The sequence below is a fragment of the Lissotriton vulgaris genome, chromosome 2_1 (genome assembly GCF_964263255.1).
Source record: "Lissotriton vulgaris chromosome 2_1, aLisVul1.2, whole genome shotgun sequence".
Classification (NCBI taxonomy): domain Eukaryota; kingdom Metazoa; phylum Chordata; class Amphibia; order Caudata; family Salamandridae; genus Lissotriton; species Lissotriton vulgaris.
The window spans coordinates 1,235,408,739-1,235,434,206 of NC_141687.1; the positions used below are offsets into that span (position 1 = coordinate 1,235,408,739).

At 43.8% G+C, this 25,468-nt stretch overlaps 1 protein-coding gene across 1 annotated transcript in view; it reads left to right on the top strand.

Annotated features, from left to right (window-relative positions):
* LOC147732424 (uncharacterized) overlaps positions 1-25,468 on the top strand; it is a 2,559,122-nt gene that overhangs the window by 13,249 nt on the left and 2,520,405 nt on the right. Inside the window, exon 6 of the mRNA XM_086954262.1 lies at positions 3,310-3,414. Coding sequence (XP_086810388.1) covers positions 3,310-3,414 — 105 coding nt within the window. The remainder of the gene's footprint in view (positions 1-3,309; positions 3,415-25,468) is intronic.

Genomic DNA, 25,468 nt, shown 5'->3' on the forward strand with positions numbered 1-25,468 from the left:
GGTTGAGTATTTTAAACCCCAGTATGCAGAGAATAGGGATATTGTGGCCATAGAACTTATTCCAGTGGTATTTTGTAAGGGAAACTTGTTCTCAAATAAAGAAGCAGAACTGGTAATTTCAACCCTACAAGGGGGGAAAGCACCGGGCTTAGATGGAATTCCCTCAGACATATTCAAGCACGACAAGGTACGGTGGGCTAGGTATGTGACCTCACTGGGAAATGCTCTAGCTAAAGGGGCTAAAATCCCAGAAATATGGAAGGGGGCAATAATTATACCAATCTACAAGAAAGGGGATCGGTCACTCCCGGCCAATTACAGGCCGATAAGTTTGATTGCCACTATCCAAAAAGTGGTGGGGAAGATGGTGGTTAACAAACTTATGGATTGGGTAGATGAGAATAATGCCCTCTCCCCCTATCAGGCAGGATTTAGGCGGGCAACCAGCACGGTAGATCAAATATTTCGATTTACCATGTTACGGTGGGGGACTGTACTCCTTGGCGAAGGCAGCCTATATGTCGCATTTGTAGACTTGAGGGCTGCCTTCGACCTGGTGCCAAGGAGCAAGCTATGGGCAGTTCTGAAAAAGATAGGGGTCCCACTCGAGTTGCTTACTCTAATAATGTGTCTCCACGAAAGCAACTTTGCCAAAGTCCAGTGGGGGAGTAACGGGGAATCTACCGTTAATTTTCCTGTTGAGCGGGGTGTACGGCAGGGATGCGCAATGGCACCCCTGCTATTCTCCCTGTTCATCAATGGTATTGTGGACAGGATGTTGGATGCAAGTGTGGATGCACCCTCGCTAGCGGGCATCAGGGTCCCGATCTTGATGTTCGCTGACGATACCCTAATTGTGTCCAAAACCCCAGCAGGACTGCAGCGCGCCCTGAACATATTTGACATGTTTTGCAGGGAACATGGTCTCGAAGTCAATGTTAGCAAAACAAAGCTGATGGTTTTTGGTCAAAGGCGCCGATCCCAACCAAGGGTATCTCTGAATAACATCCAGCTTGAGGTAGTAAATGTTTTTACTTACTTAGGGGTAGAGATATCAAGCAAGCCTGGTTGGTCACGACACATTGAGAAGGCGGTACTGAGACACCAGCAGATTTCAGGGGCGCTCCGGGTAGAACAAGTAAAATCAAAAACTAGGCCTATAAAACCGGTCCTCATGGTCTACGATGCCAAAGCCCTGGGTGCAGCCCTGTATGGGGCAGAAGTATGGGGTTTTGAGAGGCTCCCTACCCTACAAATATCAGAGAATAGGTTTCTGAGGGGAATAACGAGTCTCCCCCAGAGTACGCCATTAATACCACTTGGCCTGGATTTAGGAAGGAGATTGGTTAGTTACCGTGCCCGATTAAGGCCTATCCTTTATTGGAGACGGCTTTGGACGACCCCAGAGATCCGACACTATGCTGATGGGTTTTTAGCCCTAGTTACATCGGATACATTTCACAAAATAACATGGTTGAAGACGCTCAGGGTTGTTCTTGCTGAGCTCGGTCTCTCTAACCTTTGGGAAAATCCGTCTGGGGAAGTATTCCCAAGTAAAAATACTATTAAGGCCATATATTGGGATTATATAGAACATAAGCTCTGGAGGAGTACACATGCAGAAACAATGGGGGGTAGATTTATGGAAATCAAAATGAGACCTGCACTGGAGCAGTATTGGGACAGTATAACTGTCCCGATAGATAGGAAATTATTTTTCCAGTAAAGGTGAGGTTCTCTCCCCTTGAGGTCATTGACGGGTAGGTGGAGGAGTAGTAATAGCTCGTGTTGCCCGGTATGTGGTGCCCCAATGAAAGCATTACTCACTTTTTATTTTTGTGCGAGGCCTATGCAAACCCAAGGAAAGTATGGTTGGCCCCAGTTTGTAGAAACCTTGGGGTATTAAGCGGTGTTGAGGGATTGAGAATCATTTGTACCTCCACCGAAATGCCTATTTTGCTGGGAACAGCAAAATACTTGGGGTGGGCATGGTCTATTAGGCGGAGGGCTCTACCTTCCAACATGTATTAAATTTTATAATAATTACAAAAATTCTTTTTGTGAAAGCTTGCACAACTGCTTAAAATGTATTTTATGTGTATGAAATATGAATTTTAATTGTAAAGTATTTTAAAATGTATGAATTTTAAAAATGTATGTTTTGTGCTTTTATGAGTGTACAACTCGAATAAAGCTTTTTCAATCAATCAATCAGCTTTCTAGGTCTACTGATAAAAGCAGTCACATACAATATGAAAACACTAATGCTGATGTATAAAACATGCGTTCGTCTGAAGCTATTTTAAGCATAGTAAGTTAGTCTTTAACTTATTTCAACTCTTGCTGTTCTAAATCTGTACAACTATTAGCCTGAGAGGTGAAAAGCAGTAGGAGTCTGTCAAAAGCAGACCTACTTTAATTTTCTTTCAATTAAAACAATTAATACAGATGGGCAATCAGATTTTCCCCCTGTTTTTGGGGAAGCATATCTGAAAATGGTTAACTGTAAACCTCGTATCTATATTACCAATTATTCTTATTTTAGAGAATGTGTTTTACCTGCAAATGTAAAAGGGGCACTCATAATATATTTAAGAACTAAAAGCAGTTTGTCCCCACACATCGCGTTTAATGATTGAATTGGTCCTGCCAAATTTCGAACCTGAGACTTGTGCAAGCCCTTGCATTGTGCACTATACCCACTGAGAGACATCAGCTTCATGAAATGGCTTCCACTTTAGCATTTGGTGTAACTTTGAAGACGTCTGATAATCTCTTCCGTGGAGCCTGACTGGCCCATTGTCATTCTGTATGTGACATTCAGCCCGCCTACAGAATGGCAGTGGAGAGGTGGGGCTGCTCTTGTCCTCCGAGGAGAAGAGCAAGGCGGCCCCATCTGGGAGTTGAGGCCTCTCACAAGGGAACAGCTCTTCTCCCTGCAAGGCCCAAAATTATGGACAAAAGGCATCCGTAAAAGGGATCCTCAGGGATAACGGACGTGAGGTCCAAATTACAGACGGTCCATGAAATTTACGGACGGTTGGTCACCCTATCTGTAGCCACTAGCTGTATCTTAGTTTATTGTTCCTGTCCTCCTGCGGTAGGATTCTTTGTCCTAGTGAGTGGGTGAGCTTATATTGTGGTGATGCAGAAAGCCATGTCCAAAAGAAGGGACCACCCTCCTCTGCCAGAATAAAGGCTGACAAAACATACCCCCCATGCTTTTGTTTCTGAAAGGTTCTGCCTCCCATGAAATGTGTGCCGTGATCCTTATTTGCAAAGTTTTACTCTGATTTGTCCTCCATGCAGGTCATTTCTGTGCTGACGGAGTCACTGTCAGCCCTTGCCCAGCTGGCACTTTTGGGGTGAGAGAGAGGTTGGCCAAGTCCAGTGAATGCTTGCCATGTCCACCAGGTTGGTGATTGTTTATTCTCTTTCGCATTCTACCTTCCTAAAAGTAATTGCGGTGTGAAGAGCAAGTACCCTCACCAGGCAGCCGAACTAGGGCGGAATGCTTGGAGCAGCTAAATAACCTCATCTCATAGTTTATGTGTGAGAGTTCAAAGGTTGCTCGATGATGTCACCGGATGTGTCTTCTAGGGATCTGACTAGGTCTCAGCTTAATGATCGTGCAGTTCAGTGACAAGGCAATGGTGCTTTGAGGTTAGTCGGTTAGTTACTGGCACACTGCAGTTTTTTCTTTCACCGACATTTTGAGAGATGTATGAGAGAATGATGATCTCGGAGGAATAAAATGCACAGGCAATGCAATAGAAGGTGAAAGAAGAGAGTTTTGTTTACATTATTATTTATGCACATTATTTCAGATAGAAGCGACACAGTCATTTACTAAGGATACATATAGTGAAAGTATAAAATGGAGTCATCATGGAGCACAATTCATAATACACCACTAATAGTAAAAACGAAAAAATAGCCCCTTACTGTGAGCAGTTGGCCTGGTATATGCTATCCACTAATTAAAGTGGACACCTTGCCCCAGTTCAAACAACCGTAATGATGATTTTAGAGGTCTAAGATAACCTTAGAACGCTATCCAAGTGGTAGCTGTGGAGAGAGCCTTCAGGCTTAGTTCTGAAGGAATGATAAGCAGCTTATTTTTAAGTATGGGTGAATTTTGCGGATCTGCAGTTCGCGAATTCGCGCAAAATCGCAAAAAAATCCACGGATTGGTGGATTTTCCTGCGAAATCGCAGATTTTTTTGCGATTTGCTCTGCAGTACTATCTACTGGCTAATCCAGTAAGTGCTACCTCTTTGGGTAAATGTATAGTGCTTTTCCTACACTGCCGCTGCGTAAAGGGCCAGAAGATTTGTCTCCACTGACCATGTGTGCCTGTAACTTTGCAACCATGCCATAAGGCGCCGAGGTCCCTTGAGTGAGCTGTCCATCATAGTTGGGAAAGGGCGGGAATACGTTTGATACCGCTAGTGTGTGATGAGGGGCCAAACGAGCAGGGCTTCTATGCGTGTCAACATGCCTCTTGTGTATAAAGGGTCAGAGAGCGAGCAGGACAGCAGGTCAGGAGAAAACATCCTCTTGGTCACAGGAACTACATGGGGGTTGCGCTCGAGAAACTCAGGGATTCAAAGACCTTCCTCAAGTATTACAGCTAATTTTCGATGGCAGAGACGGGGATAAAGCACACTTGCCCAGCTTCGACCGTGCTCACTAATGTTTTGGGCTGATTAAAATGTTACTGAATTTGAGCTTTAACTCTGGCACCTGCTATATCTGTAAGTGCTTCCTGTTGAGGTTTAATTTTTGTGACAGGAGCCTCGTGCCAGAAGGAATCCTGCCCTTCATAGTTATCCACGAAGATGCCACTGTTTTGTGCAATACCTCTACTCAACTGGAGTACTTTCTACTGGCTAATCCAGCAAGTGCTACTTCATTGGGTAAATGTAAAGTGCTTTTCCTACACTGCTGCTGCGTAAAGGGCCAGAAGATTTGTCTCCACTGACCATGTGTGCCTGTAACTTTGCCACCGCGCCATAAGGCGCTGAGGTCTCTTGAGTAAGCTGCCCATCATAGTTGGGAAAGGGCGGGACACGTTTGATACCGCTAGTGTGTAGTGCGGGGCTTCTATGCGTGTCAACATGCCTCTTGTGTATAAAGGGTCAGAGAGCGAGCAGGGCAGCAGGTGAGGAGAAAGCAGCCTCCTGGTCACAGGAACTACACGGGGGTTGCGCTCGAGAAACTCAGGGATTCAAAGACCTCCCTCAAGTATTACAGATAATTTTCGACGGCAGATATGGGGTTAAAGCACACTTGCCCAGCCTCGACCGTGCTCACTGATGTTTTGGGCTGATTAAAACGTTACTGAATTTGAGCTTCAACTCTGCACCTGCTATATCTGTAAGTGCTTCCTGTTGAAGTTTAATTTTTGTGACAGGAGCCTCGTGCCAGAATGAATCCTGCCCTGCATAGTTATCCACAAAGCTGCCACCGTTTTGTGCAATACCTCTACTCAACTGGAGTACTTTTACTGGCTAATCAGTAAGTGCTACTTCGTTGGGTAAATGTATAGTGCTTTTCCTACACTGCCGCTGCATAAAGGGCCAGATGATTTGTCTCCACTGACCATGTGTGCCTGTAAATTTGCCACCGCGCCAAAAGGCGCCGAGGTCCCTTGAGTGAGCTGTCCATCATAGTTGGGAAAGGGCGGGAAGACGTTTGATACCGCTAGTGTGTGGTGCGGGGCCAAACGGGCGGGGCTTCTATGCGTGTCAACATGCCTCTTGTGTAAAGGGTCAGAGAGCGAGCAGGGCAGCAGGTGAGGAGAAAGCAACCTCCTGGTCACAGGAACTACAAGGGGGTTGCGCTCGAGAAACTCATAGATGCAAAGACCCGGGGCTTCTATGCGTGTTGTTCATATGCCTCATGCGTATAAAGGGTCAGAGAGCGAGCAGGGCAGCAGGTGAGGAGAAAGCAGCCTCGTGGTCACACGAACTACACAGGGGTTGGACTCAGGAAACTCAGGGATTCAAAGACCTCCCTCGAGTATTACAGCTAATTTTCGATGGCAGATATGGGGTTAAAACACACTTGCCCAGCCTCGACAGTGCTCACTAATGTTTTGGGCTGATTAAAACGTTACTCAATTTGAGCTTCAACTCGGGCACCTGCTTTATTTATATCTGTAAGTGCTTCCGGTTGAGGTTTAATTTTTGGCCCACAGGAAGCACTTACAGAGTTAAGGCAGGTGCCCGAGTTGAAACTAACTTTTTAACTCTTTTAGAATGGTGCCGGCAAGCTGCCATAGTTGCTTACTTGCAAGTTGCAACTCTGGCAGCTTGCAGGCGCCATTCTAAAATGGTTACAAAGTTAGCTTTCTTCAACTCGAGCACCTTCCTTAACTGAAATCCGCCCGCGAGCGGATTTGCAGATTTTTCGGATATTTCGCAAGATTCGTGGATCGCGAAATTGCCGAAAATCCGCAAATTCCGCGAGTGGAACGGATTTTCCGCCCATAGTTACTTATTTTCCAAGAATGTAACCTTATAGTATTGGTTAAATGAAAGGAGAACCACACAGTAGTTATCAAAATATGTATTATAGCCTTATAACCCTCTGTAGCAGGCTATACCGGCTATTAAGGGCCCGCTGCAGCGTTAAAGGCCCGAGCTGAAGGCGAAGGACTTTAACAAGGCAGCTGGACTTTAATAGCCGGCAAAGCCCTACTACGAAGGCTATTAGAACATTCTGCCACTAGAGGGCAGAATGTTCTAACAAATTAAACAAAGGTTTCAGGGAGAGCGAGGGGATTGAAATCCCTCAGACTCCATGAAGCCGTTGTTCACAGCCACATAAGCCTGGAGCTACTCCATTGTTTTGAATGGAGCTTTCAATGTTCCAATGTTCTAATTATTAATATAACACTATCTAGTATGACACCGTATCTCCTACATGGAGATAATCACAAAGCACACAATACTTAAGCTCAGCAATGACAGTAAATAGCATTAATACACAGTGGGCCCCAGGGGGGACCAAACCATATACTAAGAAAGTGTTATAAGAATGACGACTTGAGTCAAGACAGTGTTGAGAGGACATAGAATCGCTGGGCCCCCAAGGAACTACCCAAGGTGAGTAGATAGGGACCCCACAAAGGACAGGTGTAGTGTGGGAACACGACCGCGTGCTCCGCACAATTGTATGGGAAAGTCGCGGTTGCAGTTTTAGAGTTTAGGGACCCTTCCCAGTGGACTTTGAAGAAACTCTGTAGAAGATAGGAGGTTGGAGAGTCACCCCACCAATAGATATCAAGGTACCCAAGTTACCTATCCCAGGGAAGCCGGGTGCATAGGTCTGAAGTGGCGTCGGAAACAGCTGTGGAACCCTATGGAGCACTTTGAAGAAGAGCCGCTGCTGAAAGGAAGAAAAGTGTCAGTTGGAATCCAAAGGTGTATTCTTGTTGAAGAGTACCGGAAAGCAGAGGGGACAGAGTCTGGGTCACTCAGGGGTGACCAGGGGCTCGGTAGACAAATGCCCACCGATGTCGGATGCTTCAGGTGCTTTGAAGGAGTCCTTGACTCTGCAGCCACTGGGACCAGGAGATGTTGAGGATGAGCAGGAACTGGATACCAGCTGTCTCACAAAGGATGTAGAGTGCTGAGGTGTAGGTGTCTGGTGGGAGCAGAAAGAAGCCTTGGCAACGTCAACCCATGCAGAAGGTCAAGGATGGTTACAGTTCGGACCAGCAAGGTTCAGAAGACTCACCACTGCAAAGAGAGTCAGGGCAGGCCTGGAGCAACCAGGGTAGCCCCAGAAAAGTAAAGTTGACCCTCACGAGGATTCAGAGGCCGGAGGCACAGTAGTCGCGAGAGGGCCTCAAGCGATTTCACCAAACAGCCCACGGAGCACTCAGTGCGAGGAGGCCAGAGTTCTTGGTAGGAAATTTTGCCAGAGATTTAGGTTACTCGGAGCCCAGTGCACTTGTTTGGGAAACGCCAACAAGCATATGCATTTGCAAATGTATGTGGCGCACAGAGGTTCGGGTATTGCATCCCTCACGAGGGATTCTGACCTCAAACTTGGCGAGAGGGCAAATCACAGCCCTTGAGAGACGTAGAAACCCACCTCCTTCGGAGTCTGTAGGAGCTCAGGGTCAGCAGACTGGACAGCAGTGTTGTGGTACCTACGAATGTAGGGGTGACTCCTTCACTCCAAGGGGGATATATTTGGTTGTCCTTGATGCTCCACAAGTCCTACACAGAGCCTATATGGTGCACAGGAACAGACAATGCTTCAGACTTAGAGGGAGACGAAGTCGGGCCCAAACGAAGTCCAACGAAGTCCAGAGTGTCCAGATGGTCGAATTTCAGTAGTTTCTGGTTCAGAATCTTGTCCACCTCGAATCTAGGGTAATACAACACGGAGGGAGCGCCCGGTACGCGCACCGCGGAGCATACCGGGAAGCGTTCCATGAGAAAAAAGAAAGATAGAGTTTTAAAAAAATGTAGCCTTTTTTTAAAAAAAATTGGAGGTAGTTCTAAAAAGAACTGTTTTTTTTTCTTCTTTTTGTTGTTTTATATATTTTTAATGTTTTTTGAACATTTTGTACTTTTTTTGGCTTTTATGAACTATTTTATATTTTTTTGTTATTTTTATGGGGAGAAACAAAAAACAGGGAATTGAAGATGGCTCAACTGGAGCAAAAAAAATCAGGAAAGAATTAGGGTTTTTGGGGCAATTGTGGTTGTCACCAGCAAGGAGGATGAGCTTAATGCTCTGCTCACCATAGGAGATGGTCTTACCACAAAAAATACATGTGATCCTGAATTCCCCAAACCGTGGTTGTATGCAAGGGATCCTCTCCCTTGTCTCTGGTCCCGAATCCGATGGAGTGGGTTGCTTTCTTTTCGAGGTGGTGGTTGAAGATTGGGAAGGGTTACTGGCCAGTTCTCTCACCTCTGCGGCAGCATAGTTGTTCGGATGCTTGCGCTGCATGTGTCTCAAGTCAAGTCAAAAAGTTTTTATTTGTTTCGGTACTCGACTGAGGACCACAAATATAACATAAAACAATTTATAAAAGAGAAAGTTTCATCACGAATTAAAATAATGTTAGAAAGGATTTAAAAAATTTATAGAAATTATAACATACAAATTCATTAGGTGGATGTTTGCACACTGATAATAGTTCATTTACCGATGAAATTCTGCATTTACGGAATATGGGGTCAAGATATATTGACCGTGCTGTTACTACGTTCGAGCTTGGGCATACAAATAATAGGTGCTCGATGTTCTGGTCACCCTCTTGACAAAGAGTACATAAAGGGGATCCACTGGGTGACCATCTTGATGTAAAGGTTAACACAGGTAGGATGCCTAACCGCAGCATTGTAATCGCCCTCCTTGCACCATGTGTGAGGGAAAATCCTATATATGGCTGTACATGCTTGTACTCCAATGATTCTACAAAGAGTTTATAAGTAGATAATTTGTTGCAGTGTGCAAAATCAAGTTCAAAACTCAGTTTAGGGGTAAAACATTTTAAGAAAAGTTTCAATTGCGAGGGTCACCAGTTGAGCAAAATGTCCGTATTAATTTTGGCCATTTGGAATACAGCAGTCATATTCCCGAAAAATGTTTGCTTTGAAGCATCTAATTCGAAGGTTTCGATTTTAAGCAGAGATCTTAATGTTCCTTGTTTTGCGTGGAGGAGATTATAGGCCCACCTGATAACATTAGCAACAGCTATAGCATAGGAGCTTGTGATTGAAAATTCTAATCATATAGCCTGGACCGGAGTGGAATCTGAGACCTTCATGATTTTTTTCAGGATTTTTCCTTCTTTTTGGTCCATATAAGTCCACTGTTTTATAGGGATATGCTCCGAAGCGTATGATAAAACAGGGGGGGTCTTTACTCTGTATATTTTTAGCAGTGAGAAAAAATGCCTGTTCCCTGTAGCAGAATAGAGTCTAGACAGGGCCCCGGCATGTAGTTCAGATTTTCTTTTTAAGTTGTTTATCTGCTTTGTATTTTTTAGATTCTTAGAGAGGATCCTACCGAGATAGGTGTATTCATCAACCTCTTCTACTTTTCCTCCGCCGAGCCTCCAGCAGTACTTAGCACTTTGTTTCCTACCTGAAAAGGAGACGACTTTTGTTTTCATTAAATTTGGAATTAGGAAGTTATCCTTTGAATATTTGTGTAAAATATCTAAGAGTTTTTGTAATCCGTAAGGAGTAAGATCCAACATCACAATGTCGTCAGCGTATAATAGTGCATGTATACTTTGTGCAGCGATTTTTGGAGGCAGGCTTGAGCCTTGTTGTAGGTGATATGGCAGGTCACTGAGGTATAATGAGAATAGAATCGGAGCTAAAAGACACCCTTGTTTGAGTCCGTTAGCTGTTTTAATTGTTTTCGTCAGACCTTTTTCACCTCCCATTTGCACTTGACACCAAGTGTTGGTATGGAGATTTACTATAATCTGCAGCAATTGTTCCGGTATTCCTAGTCTCCTTAGTTTGTTCCATAATGTTGGTCTGTCGACGCGATCAAAAGCGGTAGAGTAGTCTATAAATGCTGCGTATACAGACTGGGATTTCCGTACTACGTATTTGTCGAGAATGGTCTGGATAATTGATATGTTATCCGTGACAGAATGGTTAGGTCTAAAACCTGCTTGAAACATGGGTATTAGACCCTGCGAAAAAGCCCAGTCTTTCAATCGATCCAATACCTCTGCGGCAAAGATTTTCCCTATAGCATCCATCAGTGCTATTTGGCGGTAATTGCCGGCTATGTTTTTGTTCCCCTTTTTATGAATAGGGATGATGATGCTCCCTTGCCATGACTTTGGCATTTTCCGGGTTTTAAAGATGTAATTAAAGAGGGGTGAAAGCATCTGACTCCACTCCTTGGGGTCTGCTTGCAGGACCTTAATGGGTATTTGGTCAGGGCCTGAGGCACCGGTACTTCTTGCTTTTCGAATATGCATTGCTATTGAGAATGCAGAGGTTTTTGTGATCGGGGAGTTATTCTTTTCCATGGTGTTATTGTCGACCTTTTCATCAGAATTGGTTGGATTTACCTTATATAAGTCGTCAGGTAAATTTCCCAATCTTGAGGTGGAACCGGAATGGCTTGAAGTTTCTTTTTTGTTCCTGTTATTTTTGCAATTAGGGACCAATATTTACTTTGATTGTATTTTTTTGCGGCTATTTGGATATCAACCCAATTACGATCTTGCAGTGTTCTTTTATAACTGAGCTTCTCTCTTCGTAATTGATTTTTTAGTTTATTAATTTCTGTCTGAATTGAAGGAGAAAAATTCAAGTGTTGAGCTCGTATGAGTTTATTGAGCTTTTTTGCAGTATTTGTATTCCAGCTTTTGTTTTTGTTATTCTTCTTGTTATTTACTGATGAGACCTGTTGTAACTTGTCTAGAAGAGCACTTTTAAGTTTATTGATTATGTACTCAAAATTTGTTATTGGATCATCTGTATATGTTTTTGTTAGGAGTTGAGTGTGGGTAATCAGTGCAGATATATTGTCCAAGGTTGATGAATTCCAAAAAATGCGCCTCTGATCAGCTTTTACCAGAATTGTGCTATTGTAAAATATGATCTGGCTTGTAAGGGCAGGGTTGGCAAACCAATTAGTGGATAGATGTATAAGTGCGTGGTCACTCTCATCGATGAAATTGGAATGCAAATACGTAACTGTCTCCAATAATTCCATACCGCAAATTATGTAGTCAATAATTGAAAAGGTTCCATTTCCTCGTCTGGTATACAATGCCGGTGTATCTCCTTCCACATTGCCATTCAGGATTATCCCGTTTAGATTAGGTAGTAGTGATAATAGAAATTTACCTCTTTTATTTGAGCTTATTCCTTTGGGGAATTTTGGAATGGATATCTCCAGTGATTCTTCTTTATATAGGTTTACCCACTTTCTAATTTCGGCATTTGAGATTTTACCATTGAGATCGCCCATGATTATATAGGACGGATATAATCAATCTTCTATTGTCTGAGAGATGGTTTCCATGATATCCGCAAATAGGGCATCTTGATTTGTGCCAGGAGGGGCATATACATTAAAGAGCAGAATTGCCTTTTGTGGGGCTGTGATGTGTGTTTTTAGAGATACCTTAATGCACTGGAGATTATCGGAGTTGGTCTCGATGATCTCTTGAGCCCATAAATATTCTTCCCTCAGTAGGATTGCCAGACCACCCTTTGCATGGCCTCGGTTAGTTACTCTTGCAGGAATATCATAAACGTAGTAGCCTTTCTGGAAGAAGGATTTTTTTGCCCAAGTTTCCTGTAGAATCAAGATGTCAGGTTGATTTACGGTGGCTTCAATCATTTTATTCTTAGTTTTTCCAGCCATATTCCACGAGGTAATCTTCAAGCCATTGTTAAACAGTATGTTGGTGGTGATTGATGATTTTGTTGCTATTTAATGTCTCCGAGACCCATGCCCAAGACTTTAGGTTTTTTTTGACCTCCTTTACTTCTAAGTCTTGGTACCAGATTGCCCTTTCACCATTATTCACGTGGACTTTCAGGGTATCCTTCCCTGAGTGAATCGGTCCTGAATATTCTGACACAAGAGTGTTTTTATAATGATTTTTGGATTGCGTGCTTAAACGTAGCCCGTAAGGATCGTTGGATCTTTTATTGGTTTTGTTTTCCTTCGGTTCAGATCTTTCAATTACATCGTAGCCACATTTATGGAGTATCTCCTTTTCATTAAGAATAATCCCAGGAAGAACTGATGACCAGAATGATACCATCGCTATTTTGCTATTGTCTTTTTTGGGGAAAATCACTAGATCTATTTCTTTACTGGTCAAAGATTGTGAAGGCAGGATATGTTGGAGAAGATTGATTATCCTTCTTCGATTGAGTGGTGCATTATCGATGGGAAAAAGTTCTTCAAATTGTAATAATTTGGATGGTGTCACTTCTCCACATAAAGGGATCTTATCATCATCTTCCCCTGTTCCTTTGTTTCTCTGACCTATTTTTGAAAATAGTATGGTCGGAAGGTATTCATCAGCTCTTGGGTTCAATGATTGTACATTCTGTGTGATTTTTCTGTCACTGGTTACCTCTGTTTTAGTAGTATTAGGGATTGTAATTTCATCTTGTCCCTCACAGGTTTTTTGGGGTGTGATTGGTTTTTGAAATTTGAGCTTGCGAGTTTTCTTTTTGTGTATCCTTCTTAATGGTTTTTTCCTCCTTTTTTCCTTCCTACTTCCTCAGTTTCGTTTTTTTTAGAGATTATTTCTCCTTTTTCAGCATTAAGTATGTTTTTAGTGCTGTTTTCCTGATCATCCTTGTCGCAATCGTTTTTATGCAGATAAGTTTTTTTGGTCGGATTCGAAAAAATAGGGTATTGTTTAACAGTTTTTGAATGTTCTTCTCTGAAAAGTTTTTTTAAGGAGTATGTAATGGATTCGTTATGGATTTTCGGCTTCTCCTTTTTTTGTTTTTCTGTTTTTACTATTTCTGGTGTCTGAGTATTAGAATCACGTTTTGTTTGCGTCTGTATACTCTTGTTGGTATTAATTGAGTTGTTCTTTTGTGATTGCGTCGTATCAGATATTTGTTGTTTTATCGCTGCTTCAGCGGATTCTTTTTTCCTTTTTTCTTCTACTAAGAACTTTAGTATTCCAATTTGTACATCAAGAGTTTGATCCGAATTTTCTAGAATATGTCCCAGAAAAGAAAGGACCAATTCCAAAATTTCCTGTAGAGCGAAAAGAGCTTTTGACATTGGTGTTACGGAGTTTACAATATTATTATTTTTAAGAGAAAAAGTGTTATCCTCTCCGTCCTCAGGATCAGCTTGTGGTATAGGTAGGCCACCTCCAGATCTATCCAAGCCCCGAATGCTGTTATAGCCGGGGGCTAGAGAAGGATCAGGTGAGGGCAAAATAATAAACAGGAAGGAAAGGAAGGGGACTGCAGGGAGGGAGAGCTGTGAAGACAGAAACCAGACAAATAATTGATTGGTATCAATTCTCAGGAAAATATTCTCCCTACTAAGACTATCAATCAGGCTATACGGTGCTATACCTGTAATGGGAATGTGAACATCACTAACTCAGGAGATGCTTCTCTTCCACTGAGGGCACGAAAAGTCAGCCTGTGATTGCCTTCCCCTGTGAACACAAAACTTACTATTGAAACAGCCCCCTAAGACCCACGCAATGGCAAAACCTATAATGGTAAGGAGGGATACTACATACCCTAATCTTTTTCCAACAGCGTCCTGAAGAAACATAGACAGGGTTCTAAGGAATGCAGCGTAAGTACACAGTAACTCCCAGAAACTAAATAAGGGTTACGTCACCCAAAAGAAAGGAGAACAAGGTTACCTGAATGAAGTTGCTTTCAGGTGTGGGAAAAGCTCTTCAAATCCTCTGCAATAGCCGGTGAAAGAAGGCTTTCCAACAGAGGATTTATGTCAGGAAATAACGCAAACTCAAACAACTGTTTCCTCCGCAATAGCCGTGGAAATAAGGCTCGCCAACGGAGGAATCAGAATATTACTGTTTCCTCCGCAATAGCCGTGGAAATAAGGCTCGCCAACGGAGGAAACGGAATAGCATAAACCACCTTAGACCTCGGATTTATGCAAATGTGTCTTCCGCATGAGCCGAAGCAAGGAGGCTCGCCAACGGAAACACGAGAACCAAAAACTCAACAAAACAAAGACCGTCCTCCGCAATAGCCGATACCAAGGCTCTCCAACGGAGGACAGAACCGAAGAAACCAAGCCGGAAATTCACGCAACAGACAGCGTCTGAAATACAGGGTAAACAGGAGCGCAGGAAACACCTCTCCGTACGGTCGTCAGGAACGCCAGGAACCACGAACCAAAATATCCGACACTGGCTGCCGGAAATGGAGTCTATTTATCCCCCGCCTCCCAGCCGCTGAGCATCATGGGATATGTAGTCTTTTCACCATTCCGTACCCGTAATTACCGCGAGGCGCGACGGAAGTTGACAGTATATCCCCCCCTCACCTAGAGCGCCGAAGGGGGCCGGGGCGCTCCGGAAATTGGCGATGATAAGCAGCCACCAGGCGAGGAGCATGAACACTAGAGGCCTGCTCCCACGAGTTCTCCTCGGGACCATACCCCTTCCAAGCCACCAGATACCTAAGGCCACGTCCCCGCCACCTTGAATCCAGAATACCCTCCACCTCGTACTCCAGGCCTTCAGGGACCACCAGAGGGGGAGGGAGGCGTCGCACCACCGCAGCTGCAGGCTTGAGCAGGGACACATGGAATAGGGGATGTATACGCAGATGCCTTGGTAACAGCAACTTCACCGCTACCTGATTGATGCGTTGCACAACCCGGAACGGGCCAATGAAGCGAGGGTTAAACACGCTGTAGCGTCTGAACCTGAAGTTCCGGGTGGACAGCCATACCCAGTCCCCCACCTGATACATAGGACCTTGACGACGTCGTTTGTCAGCCGTTTTCTTATATGCCACCTTAGATGCCTTCAGGGAGTCCTGTACACGCTCCAATACCATCTTTAGTTGGGAAGCCCTCCTTGCTGCTTCTGGTACCGTCTCCCCAGTGTAAGGCTGTACAAATGGAAGAAACCGGGGATGATGACCATAAGTACAAAAAAATGGTGATACTCTCGTGGCAGAATGTGTCGCATTGTTGTATGCCACTTCCGCAAGCCAAAGGTGCTCCACCCAGTTATTCTTACCCTGAGACACATAGCATCGCAAGAATTGTTTCAATGTCTGATTGAGACGCTCCGTTTGACCATCAGTTTGCGGATGGAAGCTTGTGGACAGCGCTGTTTCAATATGAAGAGAGGAGCACCATGCCTTCCAAAACCTTGCGGTAAATTGAGAGCCCCTATCAGACACTATGACATTGGGTAAGCCATGCAGACGTACAATATGGACCAGGAGAAGCTGTGCCAATTGACCTGCTGTAGGCACCTGAGGACAAGCAATAAAATGCCCCATCTTAGTCAGATAATCAATGACAACCAACACTGCGGTACAACCCTGATCTCTGGGTAGACCTACCACAAAGTCTAATGATATACTTTCCCATGGAGTAGAAGGGGTAGGCATGGGCTGTAGAAGCCCTGCAGGACGACGATGATCGGACTTGGCGCGGGCACAAACATCACACTCTGTCACCCATCTCCTTACATCGTCTCTTATTGTGGGCCACCAACATCTACGCTGAATCAGCTCCATAGTCTTATCAACCCCAACGTGTCCAGCACTGGGTGAAGTATGACACCAAGAGAACATCTGTTTCCGCAAGGATACAGTGGGCAACAGCATTCGCCCTTGTTTGATCGGAAAGCCATGTTGTAGGTGCCATTCAGGATGTGTCTGTAACCATCTCTTCCAGGGGTCCGTTCTTATCCCATATCGTATACCCTGCAAAAAGGCATCAGGTTGGATGCCACAGACCACCTTGACAGGGTCCACTATAGGGGTTTCAGTCCTGGCCTCCGAGGACTTTGTGGATGATTGACGGGACAAGGCATCCGCCTTTCTATTGTCCGCTCCAGGCCTGAAAGTAATAACGAAATGAAACTCTGAAAAGAAAAGCATCCACCTCAGTTGTCTAGGGGTTAGATGTCTGGCCGCTGACATAAACTGCAGATTACGGTGATCGGTATAAACCGTCACCACATGCTTCGCCCCCATGAGGAAATGCCTCCATTCCGTGAAAGCCTGTTTGATAGCCAAGAGTTCTTTCTCGGCAATGCAGTAGTTGAGTTCTGCCCCCGTAAGTTTACGTGACATAAAAGCCACGGGATGTAATTGTCCTGTGGTTTCATTTCGCTGCGAAAGAATGGCTCCGATAGCAACCTCTGAAGCATCTGCCTCGACTATAAATGGGACATCAGAATTGGGATGCGTTAATATTGGAGCAGTGACAAACGCTTCTTTTAGAGTTACAAACGCCTCCTGAGCTTTCTCATCCCATCCAAACCCTTGGTCTTTTCTCAGCAGTCTGGTTATGGGAGCCACCACTTTCAAGAACTGGTTAATAAAACGCCTGTAGAAATTGGCGAATCCTAGGAAACATTGAACATCCTTGATGTTTCGAGGAATCGGCCAATCTCGCACTGCTTGAATCTTCCTCTCCGCCATTTCCTGCCCCCGAGGGGTAAGCTTAACCCCCAAAAATTCTACGGTAGTGACGTGAAAGTCACATTTAGACAGTTTGCAGTAAAGATGGTTATTCTGTAGGATCCTCAGGACAGATTTGACATGCTGTACGTGCATTTCCTCCGACTCAGAATAGATGAGTATATCATCTATATACACTATGACGTGTCTGTCCAGTATTTCCCTCAACACGTCGTTAAGGAAAAACTGGAATGCAGCAGGGGCATTGCATAGCCCGAAGGGCATGACCAGGTATTCGAACAACCCATACCTGGTCTGGAAGGCCGTCTTCCATTCATCCCCCGCTCTCATTCTCACAAGATGATAAGCTCCTTTCAAGTCTAACTTGGTGAATACCTTGGCCTTTTTCACCTGTTCCAATAGCACGTTTATTAAAGGTAAAGGGTATCGGTTCTTTATCGTTACCGCGTTGAGGGCTCGAAAGTCTACACAGGCTCTTAAATCCCCATTGGCCTTGGGGATGAAAAACAAAGGGGATGCTGCTGGTGATCGTGAAGGGCGTATGAACCCTAATTCTAACAGTTTGTCTAAATATGTTCTCAAATACGCGTTTTCTGGCTCCGTCAACGCATACAGCCTGCCCTTGGGAATCACTGCCCCAGGAACTAACTCAATTTGGCAATCGTATGGCCTATGTGGGGGCAACTCTTCAGCCCGTACTTCATCAAATACCCCTTCAAAGTCCTGATATACTGCTGGAAGTGTTACTGCCTTTTCAGCGGCTGTGGCTATCCGATCCCCACATGCCAAAGCAAAGGAAGGACACTGTGCGTATCTGAGACAATGCTCCTCGCAATGTGGGGAATTCATCAATATTGTGTCGGTCTCCCAATCGATGTCAGGGTTGTGTCTTTTCAGCCAAGGTGCCTAGGATCACCCCATACTGTGGTGCCTCAATTATGCTGAACGAAACTCTTTCTCTGTGATCCCCAAACCTCATCTCTGTCAGAGCTGTTTGATAACTTATGGGCCCGGTGTTCAGCTTCCTACCATCTACTGCAAACACATCGGTACCATCTTCTTTAGGGATCAGAGGAATGCCTAATCTTTCGGCTTCCTTCATGTCCATAAAGAAACCCGTAGCCCCAGAATCAACCATAGCTTGTGTATGAACCTCCATCATGCCAATCATCAAGATTATCTTGATGAATAAATGTTGCGCTCCCACTACCGTACTCAACATAGAAGGGATACTAACAGGACTCCAGGGAACCCCTTCATCAACCCCAGAGCCCTTCAGTTTTCCGCCGGTTTCTCTGTGGCTGTTGACACCCCCCTATTCATGAGGAATTTGGAAAACTTGGGTTTGACAGGGCACTCTCTAACATAATGGCCTTTTTTGCCACAGTAGAGACAAAGACCCAGCTTGCGCCTCTGTTCCTTTTCGTTGGCGGTTAAGGCCGCACGGACAGCTCCTATTTCCATAGGCTCAGAGGTGTGAGATACCGTACTGTCAGGGGTCTTCACCGCCACAGAAGAAGGAATGGTCCGGTGCTTAGCTCCGCTACCGCTTTTACGATTCTTCATCCTATGGTCTAATCGTAATACCAAATTGATTAAATCCTCACATGACACTGGTTGGGGGTCTATTTGAGCAATGATGTCTTGCATTTCCTCAGTTAAACCCTGATGAAAGATTGATGCTTGTTTGGCTTCTGGCCACTTAGTTTCAGCAACTAAACGTCTGAAATGATTCAAATACGTTACCAGATCTTGATTCCCCTGACGTAAGCCTAATAGTTCTTTATCTGCCGTATACGTATCTGCTCTTCTATCGAACACTTTCGTGAACTCGGCTTGGAACGCGTCCCAGTCATGTAACATTGGGTCATTTCTCTGGACCATTGGAACTGCCCATTGAGCTGCGTCCCCGACTAAATACGAAATAACGAACGCAACCTTTGACTGATTGGTGGGAAATGACCTGGGTTTGCATGAAAAATGCATCATGGCTTGCGTCAAAAACACTTGCACGGATCCAGCATCTCCGTTAAATCTTTCTGGATGTGCTAACGGAATGCTAGGGGGGATCTCAACCACTACTGAACCGGCTGTACCAGACCCTGAAGCCCCAGCACTAAAAGGGTTTTTCTGGATGTTATCTAACCGGTTCCGTAATTCAGTGCTTTCTTGTCTGGATGCTATCAACTCGGATTGCACCACGACTAATGCAGCCATCACCTCGTCCAGAGTAGCCATCACCCTAAACTGATCGGGAGGAATATAATACTTGGGTCGGATATTCTGTTATCCTCTCCGTCCTCAGGATCAGCTTGTGGTATAGGTAGGCCACCTCCAGATCTATCCAAGCCCCGAATGCTGTTATAGCCGGGGGCTAGAGAAGGATCAGGTGAGGGCAAAATAATAAACAGGAAGGAAAGGAAGGGGACTGCAGGGAGGGAGAGCTGTGAAGACAGAAACCAGACAAATAATTGATTGGTATCAATTCTCAGGAAAATATTCTCCCTAATAAGACTATCAATCAGGCTATACGGTGCTATACCTGTAATGGGAATGTGAACATCACTAACTCAGGAGATGCTTCTCTTCCACTGAGGGCACGAAAAGTCAGCCTGTGATTGCCTTCCCCTGTGAACACAAAACTTACTATTGAAACAGCCCCCTAAGACCCACGCAATGGCAAAACCTATAATGGTAAGGAGGGATACTACATACCCTAATCTTTTTCCAACAGCGTCCTGAAGAAACATAGACAGGGTTCTAAGGAATGCAGCGTAAGTACACAGTAACTCCCAGAAACTAAATAAGGGTTACGTCACCCAAAAGAAAGGAGAACAAGGTTACCTGAATGAAGTTGCTTTCAGGTGTGGGAAAAGCTCTTCGAATCCTCTGCAATAGCCGGTGAAAGAAGGCTTTCCAACAGAGGATTTATGTCAGGAAATAACGCAAACTCAAACAACTGTTTCCTCCGCAATAGCCGTGGAAATAAGGCTCGCCAACGGAGGAATCGGAATATTACTGTTTCCTCCGCAATAGCCGTGGAAATAAGGCTCGCCAACGGAGGAAACGGAATAGCATAAACCACCTTAGACCTCGGATTTATGCAAATGTGTCTTCCGCATGAGCCGAAGCAAGGAGGCTCGCCAACGGAAACACGAGAACCAAAAACTCAACAAAACAAAGACCGTCCTCCGCAATAGCCGATACCAAGGCTCTCCAACGGAGGACAGAACCGAAGAAACCAAGCCGGAAATTCACGCAACAGACAGCGTCTGAAATACAGGGTAAACAGGAGCGCAGGAAACACCTCTCCGTACGGTCGTCAGGAACGCCAGGAACCACGAACCAAAATATCCGACACTGGCTGCCGGAAATGGAGTCTATTTATCCCCCGCCTCCCAGCCGCTGAGCATCATGGGATATGTAGTCTTTTCACCATTCCGTACCCGTAATTACCCCGAGGCGCAACGGAATCTGACAAAAAGGATCCAGGGAAGAATCAAGTACTAGATCTTGTTCTAATGTTTTTTTCGAAAAACTATTGGTAAACTTGTCTGAGTTTAGCTTTAATTCTGATTTACTTTCCATTGACTTTAAGTTGTTCCCATGAGGATCCTCGATCTGATATGGGCTCCCATAGCGTTTTATTGGAGTTGAGGATTTTAAAAGTATTGCCTCGTGGTCCAGGGAAGGTAAATCCTGTAAAGAACAGTTTATCTTTTTGTTCAGTTCAAGTTCAAGTTCACTTAGGTTTTGGGTCGGTTGATGGTTCGTAGAAGAAAGTAATTTTTCCTCCATATTTCCAAGAGGATCAAGATTTTGTTCCATTTCCGGGACATGGGCAAGAGAATGCCTTTTTTGTGATAAGGCAGAAAAGTAATTACTGATTGCCGGGGTCCGAGATATGCGGCCGTATTTTATTGCTTTGTCAGAGGATTTCCTGACTGCTTCCTCTGTTCCCATTCGCTTCATGAATATTGTACGAGATCTTAGTTTTTTAAACCCCATTATGCTTTCCTGAGATAGGCTTGATGGTATCAGTGTAAATGCTTTCTCCGGTAATTTAGATATGATTGCTGTTATGACTTCAGCTTGATTCACCGTCTCCCTTTGCCTCAGTCTCAATATCTTTATTGTTGCACTTACCACACTGGCATTCAGATGTGTTCCTTGTCGAAGGATTGCCCGGTACTTGAAGTTTATGGATGTAGATGTTAATAAGGTGGCCCGTCCCGTCCTTGTACGTCCCCGGACGGCCACAGACGGCCCGCCCTTTGCCCGGCTCGCCCACGCGCGTCCCGCGATGCGGGGGAAGCGCCGTTGATTTGAGCGCCTCTGTGCGCTCGGCGGCCGCGAGTTGTAGGCGGCGGCGGGGGGACCAGGTGCCCAGGTGAGAAGCGCTTGTTTAGCGCGTTTGCCCAGCAGCAAGATCAGGCCAAATTCTCCTCTGTGGTCAGGTTAAAGTTTTATCTCCTTGAAAATGCATGTGTCTAATCATGGTATTGTTACCAAATGAATATTTTTTGTTAGGGTTCCCCCTTGAAAGTTCCATGCCACAGATTTGGCAAGTCACCTTGGGCGCATTGACTTTCTTCTTGCCCTCTGGGATAGAAAAAACTCCCATACAATGTGCTGCCTTGGCTTGTATGGGGTATTGTCTTCTGGCAGCCACCTTCTCCCCTCCTCCTCCTCCTCCTCCTCCTCCTCTTCTTGACCACCAATGTAATGTTGTGGTGGTCCTCTTGGTGGTGGTGGTGGTGGTGGTGCAGATGCTCCAGCTGCTGCTGCTACTGTAGCCATTTTACAAAATATTTCTGTTAGATCTCCAAACAGGTCTTCCTCAGTCAAAGGACAAAGTCAGAATAAGGAAAAAAGGTGGGGTGTTTTATCATTTGGAAAAAAAAACTGTCCTGAACCAATGAAAAGTGTTATTTTCAGGTCACATGACCTGGGCTTTCATCATTTAGAAACCAAAACTGTTCTGCACCAATAAAAAGTGTTATTTTTAGGTCACATGACCCGACGCGCTTACGCGACGCGCCCCGGGCGCGCCACGGGGCGCGTCACGTAAGATCGTCAGATGATTACGTTGCGCGATCGTATTCGCTCGAGTATTTCCGGGTGCGCTTACGCCGTGCGTATCCCGCAGATGTGGCTACGCGATACGTCATGATGTTTTAGTTCGCGGCAATAGCGCTGACGGGACGCTTACCGGTGCGTGACCCGGGGCGCTCCGAAAAAATGCGATTTCCAGTGCGCACACCGGGGCGCGCACCAGGGCAAAAAATAAATAAATAAATAGTATTATATAAATATACAATATAGGATTCATTATAAAAAATATTAAATTTCATAGGTTTGAGGCCCTATATATAGTTAGGAATTAGCATTTAAAAAACCTATGAAATTCACTGAAAAAAACATAGGTTTCACACCAGTTATAGTTAGGAATTAGCATTTAAAAAAACTATTAAATTCAATGAAAAAAACCATAGGTTTCACACCAGTTATAGTTAGCTGGAAATTTTACTTACATAAAACCATAGAAATTCCAACGTTATAGTTAGTTGGACTCACTACAACAAGTGCGCCTGCAATGCACTGCTGATGACGTCACATATTACATCACTCATGACATCGTCAGTGACATCACTCATGACATCACTGATGACACCATCCTTGTGACAGAGTGACAGACCTCCTTTTAGTGTAATGTTATCCTTGAAATAGATATTCAAAAATAGAAACTAACATTTTCAAAAAAAGTGAGATACCCATACCAGTTAAAACAACCAATTCAGTAATTCCACAATCTATATACACATCCACTCATTTACCAACAGTTCTATATAGTCACTCATACATGTACTCACTCATCATATGTAGTGATACATCTATACATCCTGTTATATACCGACAGTCATCCAAAAGTTACTCACACACATACTCACACATGCAAATAAATTATTGAACATCCATTTATTTGCATATAAAACTATACACACACTACCTCTTTACTTCTAAGGAAACTTACACATACTTACTCCCTTAAACAATCATTTATATAAACATATACTTATTTAAACAGGAACTCTTAAAATCTCTTACTCTCACATATACTTACTTATATACATCAAAACTCACATATACAAAATATATGTTGTTACTAAAAAACACAATAGTGAGACAGTCATTCACTCACTAACACACACATATACACACTCATCCACCCATGCAGTCCTGCACATATGCTGTCTTCAAAACACATACAAGCAGTGAGTCAGTCACCAACCCATGCAGCCACTTATACACAAAGTGAAACACTGATACATATATTTAAATATTTAAAAATTACTCGCTAATATATGTATTCAATAAGATATTTTTTATATGCCAGTTAACCAATCAATATTTTATAAAAATAAACAACCATTTACACACTTTTTTAAACATTTATTCGTCCATCTACCTTTACAAATACATATATAAAACATATTTCTTTTTCAGAAAGACACACATTCACTGGCTGGTGTCATCAGTGATGTCATGAGTGATGTCACTGACGATGTCATGAGTGATGTAATATGTGACGTCATCAGCAGTGCATTGCAGGCGCGCTTGTTATAGTGAGTCCAACTAACTATAACGTTGGAATTTCTATGGTTTTATGTCAGTAACATTTCCAGCTAACTATAACTGGTGTGAAATGAAACCTATGTTTTTTTCATTGAATATATATATATATATATATATATATATATATATATATATATATATATATATATTTGCTGAAAAAGGAAGATTTTAGGGACGTTTTACTTATGCTCAAATTTCACTCATACAAAATCATAGAAATGAAGCAGGTATAGTTACCTGATCTAACTATAACTTACGCCCTCGCAATGCACTGCTTATGACCTCACATATTACATCACTTATGACATGGTCAGTGACAAACCTAATGACACCACTAATGTCATCATCCAGTGAGCGTAAGTGTTTCCTGAGAATTTATGAGTGTTCAACATATACACTAAGCTACTACAAAAGTTAAATTATTACACCAGGTGTACTATTAAGAAGTGATACTACTTTTTATATGTAATATCATATATGTGAGTGGCTGTGTGTATCGGTGTGTGAGTGGCTGTATGGGTGTCTAAGTGGGTGTGTGAGTTACTGTGCGCATGAGTGAGTATCTGTGGGAGTGTCTGTATTGTGAGTGAGTGGATATCTGAATGCCTATATGTGTGAGTGTGCTATATGGGTGAGTGAGTGGTTCTTTGAGTGGGAGTTTTGTTAAGTCAGTTGGTGTGTGAATCAGTGTTTTGTAGAGTATGTGTCTGAATGGCTGTATGGGTGAGTTAGTACTTATATGTATGTGTAAATGGGTATGTAAGTGGTTGTGTGGGTATGTGAGTGAGTGTGCGATTGGTTGTATGGGTGAGTGAGAGGCTGTGTTGAGAGGTTGTATGGATGAGTGAGTCAGTGATAAAGTGTGTGTGTAGTAGCTGTACAGGTGTGTGTGTGGCTGTATGACTAGCTTTATGGATGAGTGGTTGTGTGAGTGGCTGTATGGCTGACTGAGTGAGTGAATTGATGTGTGAAGTAGTCTATAGAGGAGTAAGTAGATGTATGAGGACTGGTATGGGTCTGTGAATGGGTATGACAGTGGTTGGGTGTGTGAGTGGGCATACAAGAGGTTGTTTCGGGGTGTGAATTGATGTGTCAGTGGTTCTGTGGATACTGCCATCAGTGATGTCATTTGAGAATTCATCAATGATGTCACTGACCATGTCATGAGTGATATAATATGAGAGGTCATAAGCAGTGCGTTGCTGGGGCATATGTTCTAATTAGCTCAGTTAAATATAACTGCTCAATTTCTATGATTTTGTAGGAGTGCAATTTAAGCTTTACTATAACTTCCCTGTAACCTTTGCTTTTTTCAGTGAATATTTAAGTTAAAAAAAATCTATTTCCTAACTATAAAGTCCCTGTAATCTTAGGTTTTTAAAGTGAATTTCTAAGGATTTTCAAATTCTATTTCCTTACTATAACGTCCCTGTAACCTTTATTTTTTTCAATCAATTTCTATGTTTTTTTAATTAGTAGTCACGTTTGCACAGTGGTGGAGAAAGGGTCTGGGCCTCTGACCAGTTCTCAGGAATCCCACTCTGTCGGGCTTACTGGCAGTAACAGGAGGGGTTATTGGCCCCTAAGGACCCACGGCATCCAAGAAGACTTCATTCCCGAACCAGTAGTGCACTAGGAGGTGGATTTGCAGAGTAGTGAAGAAAGGGGGTAGGACCTCTGAC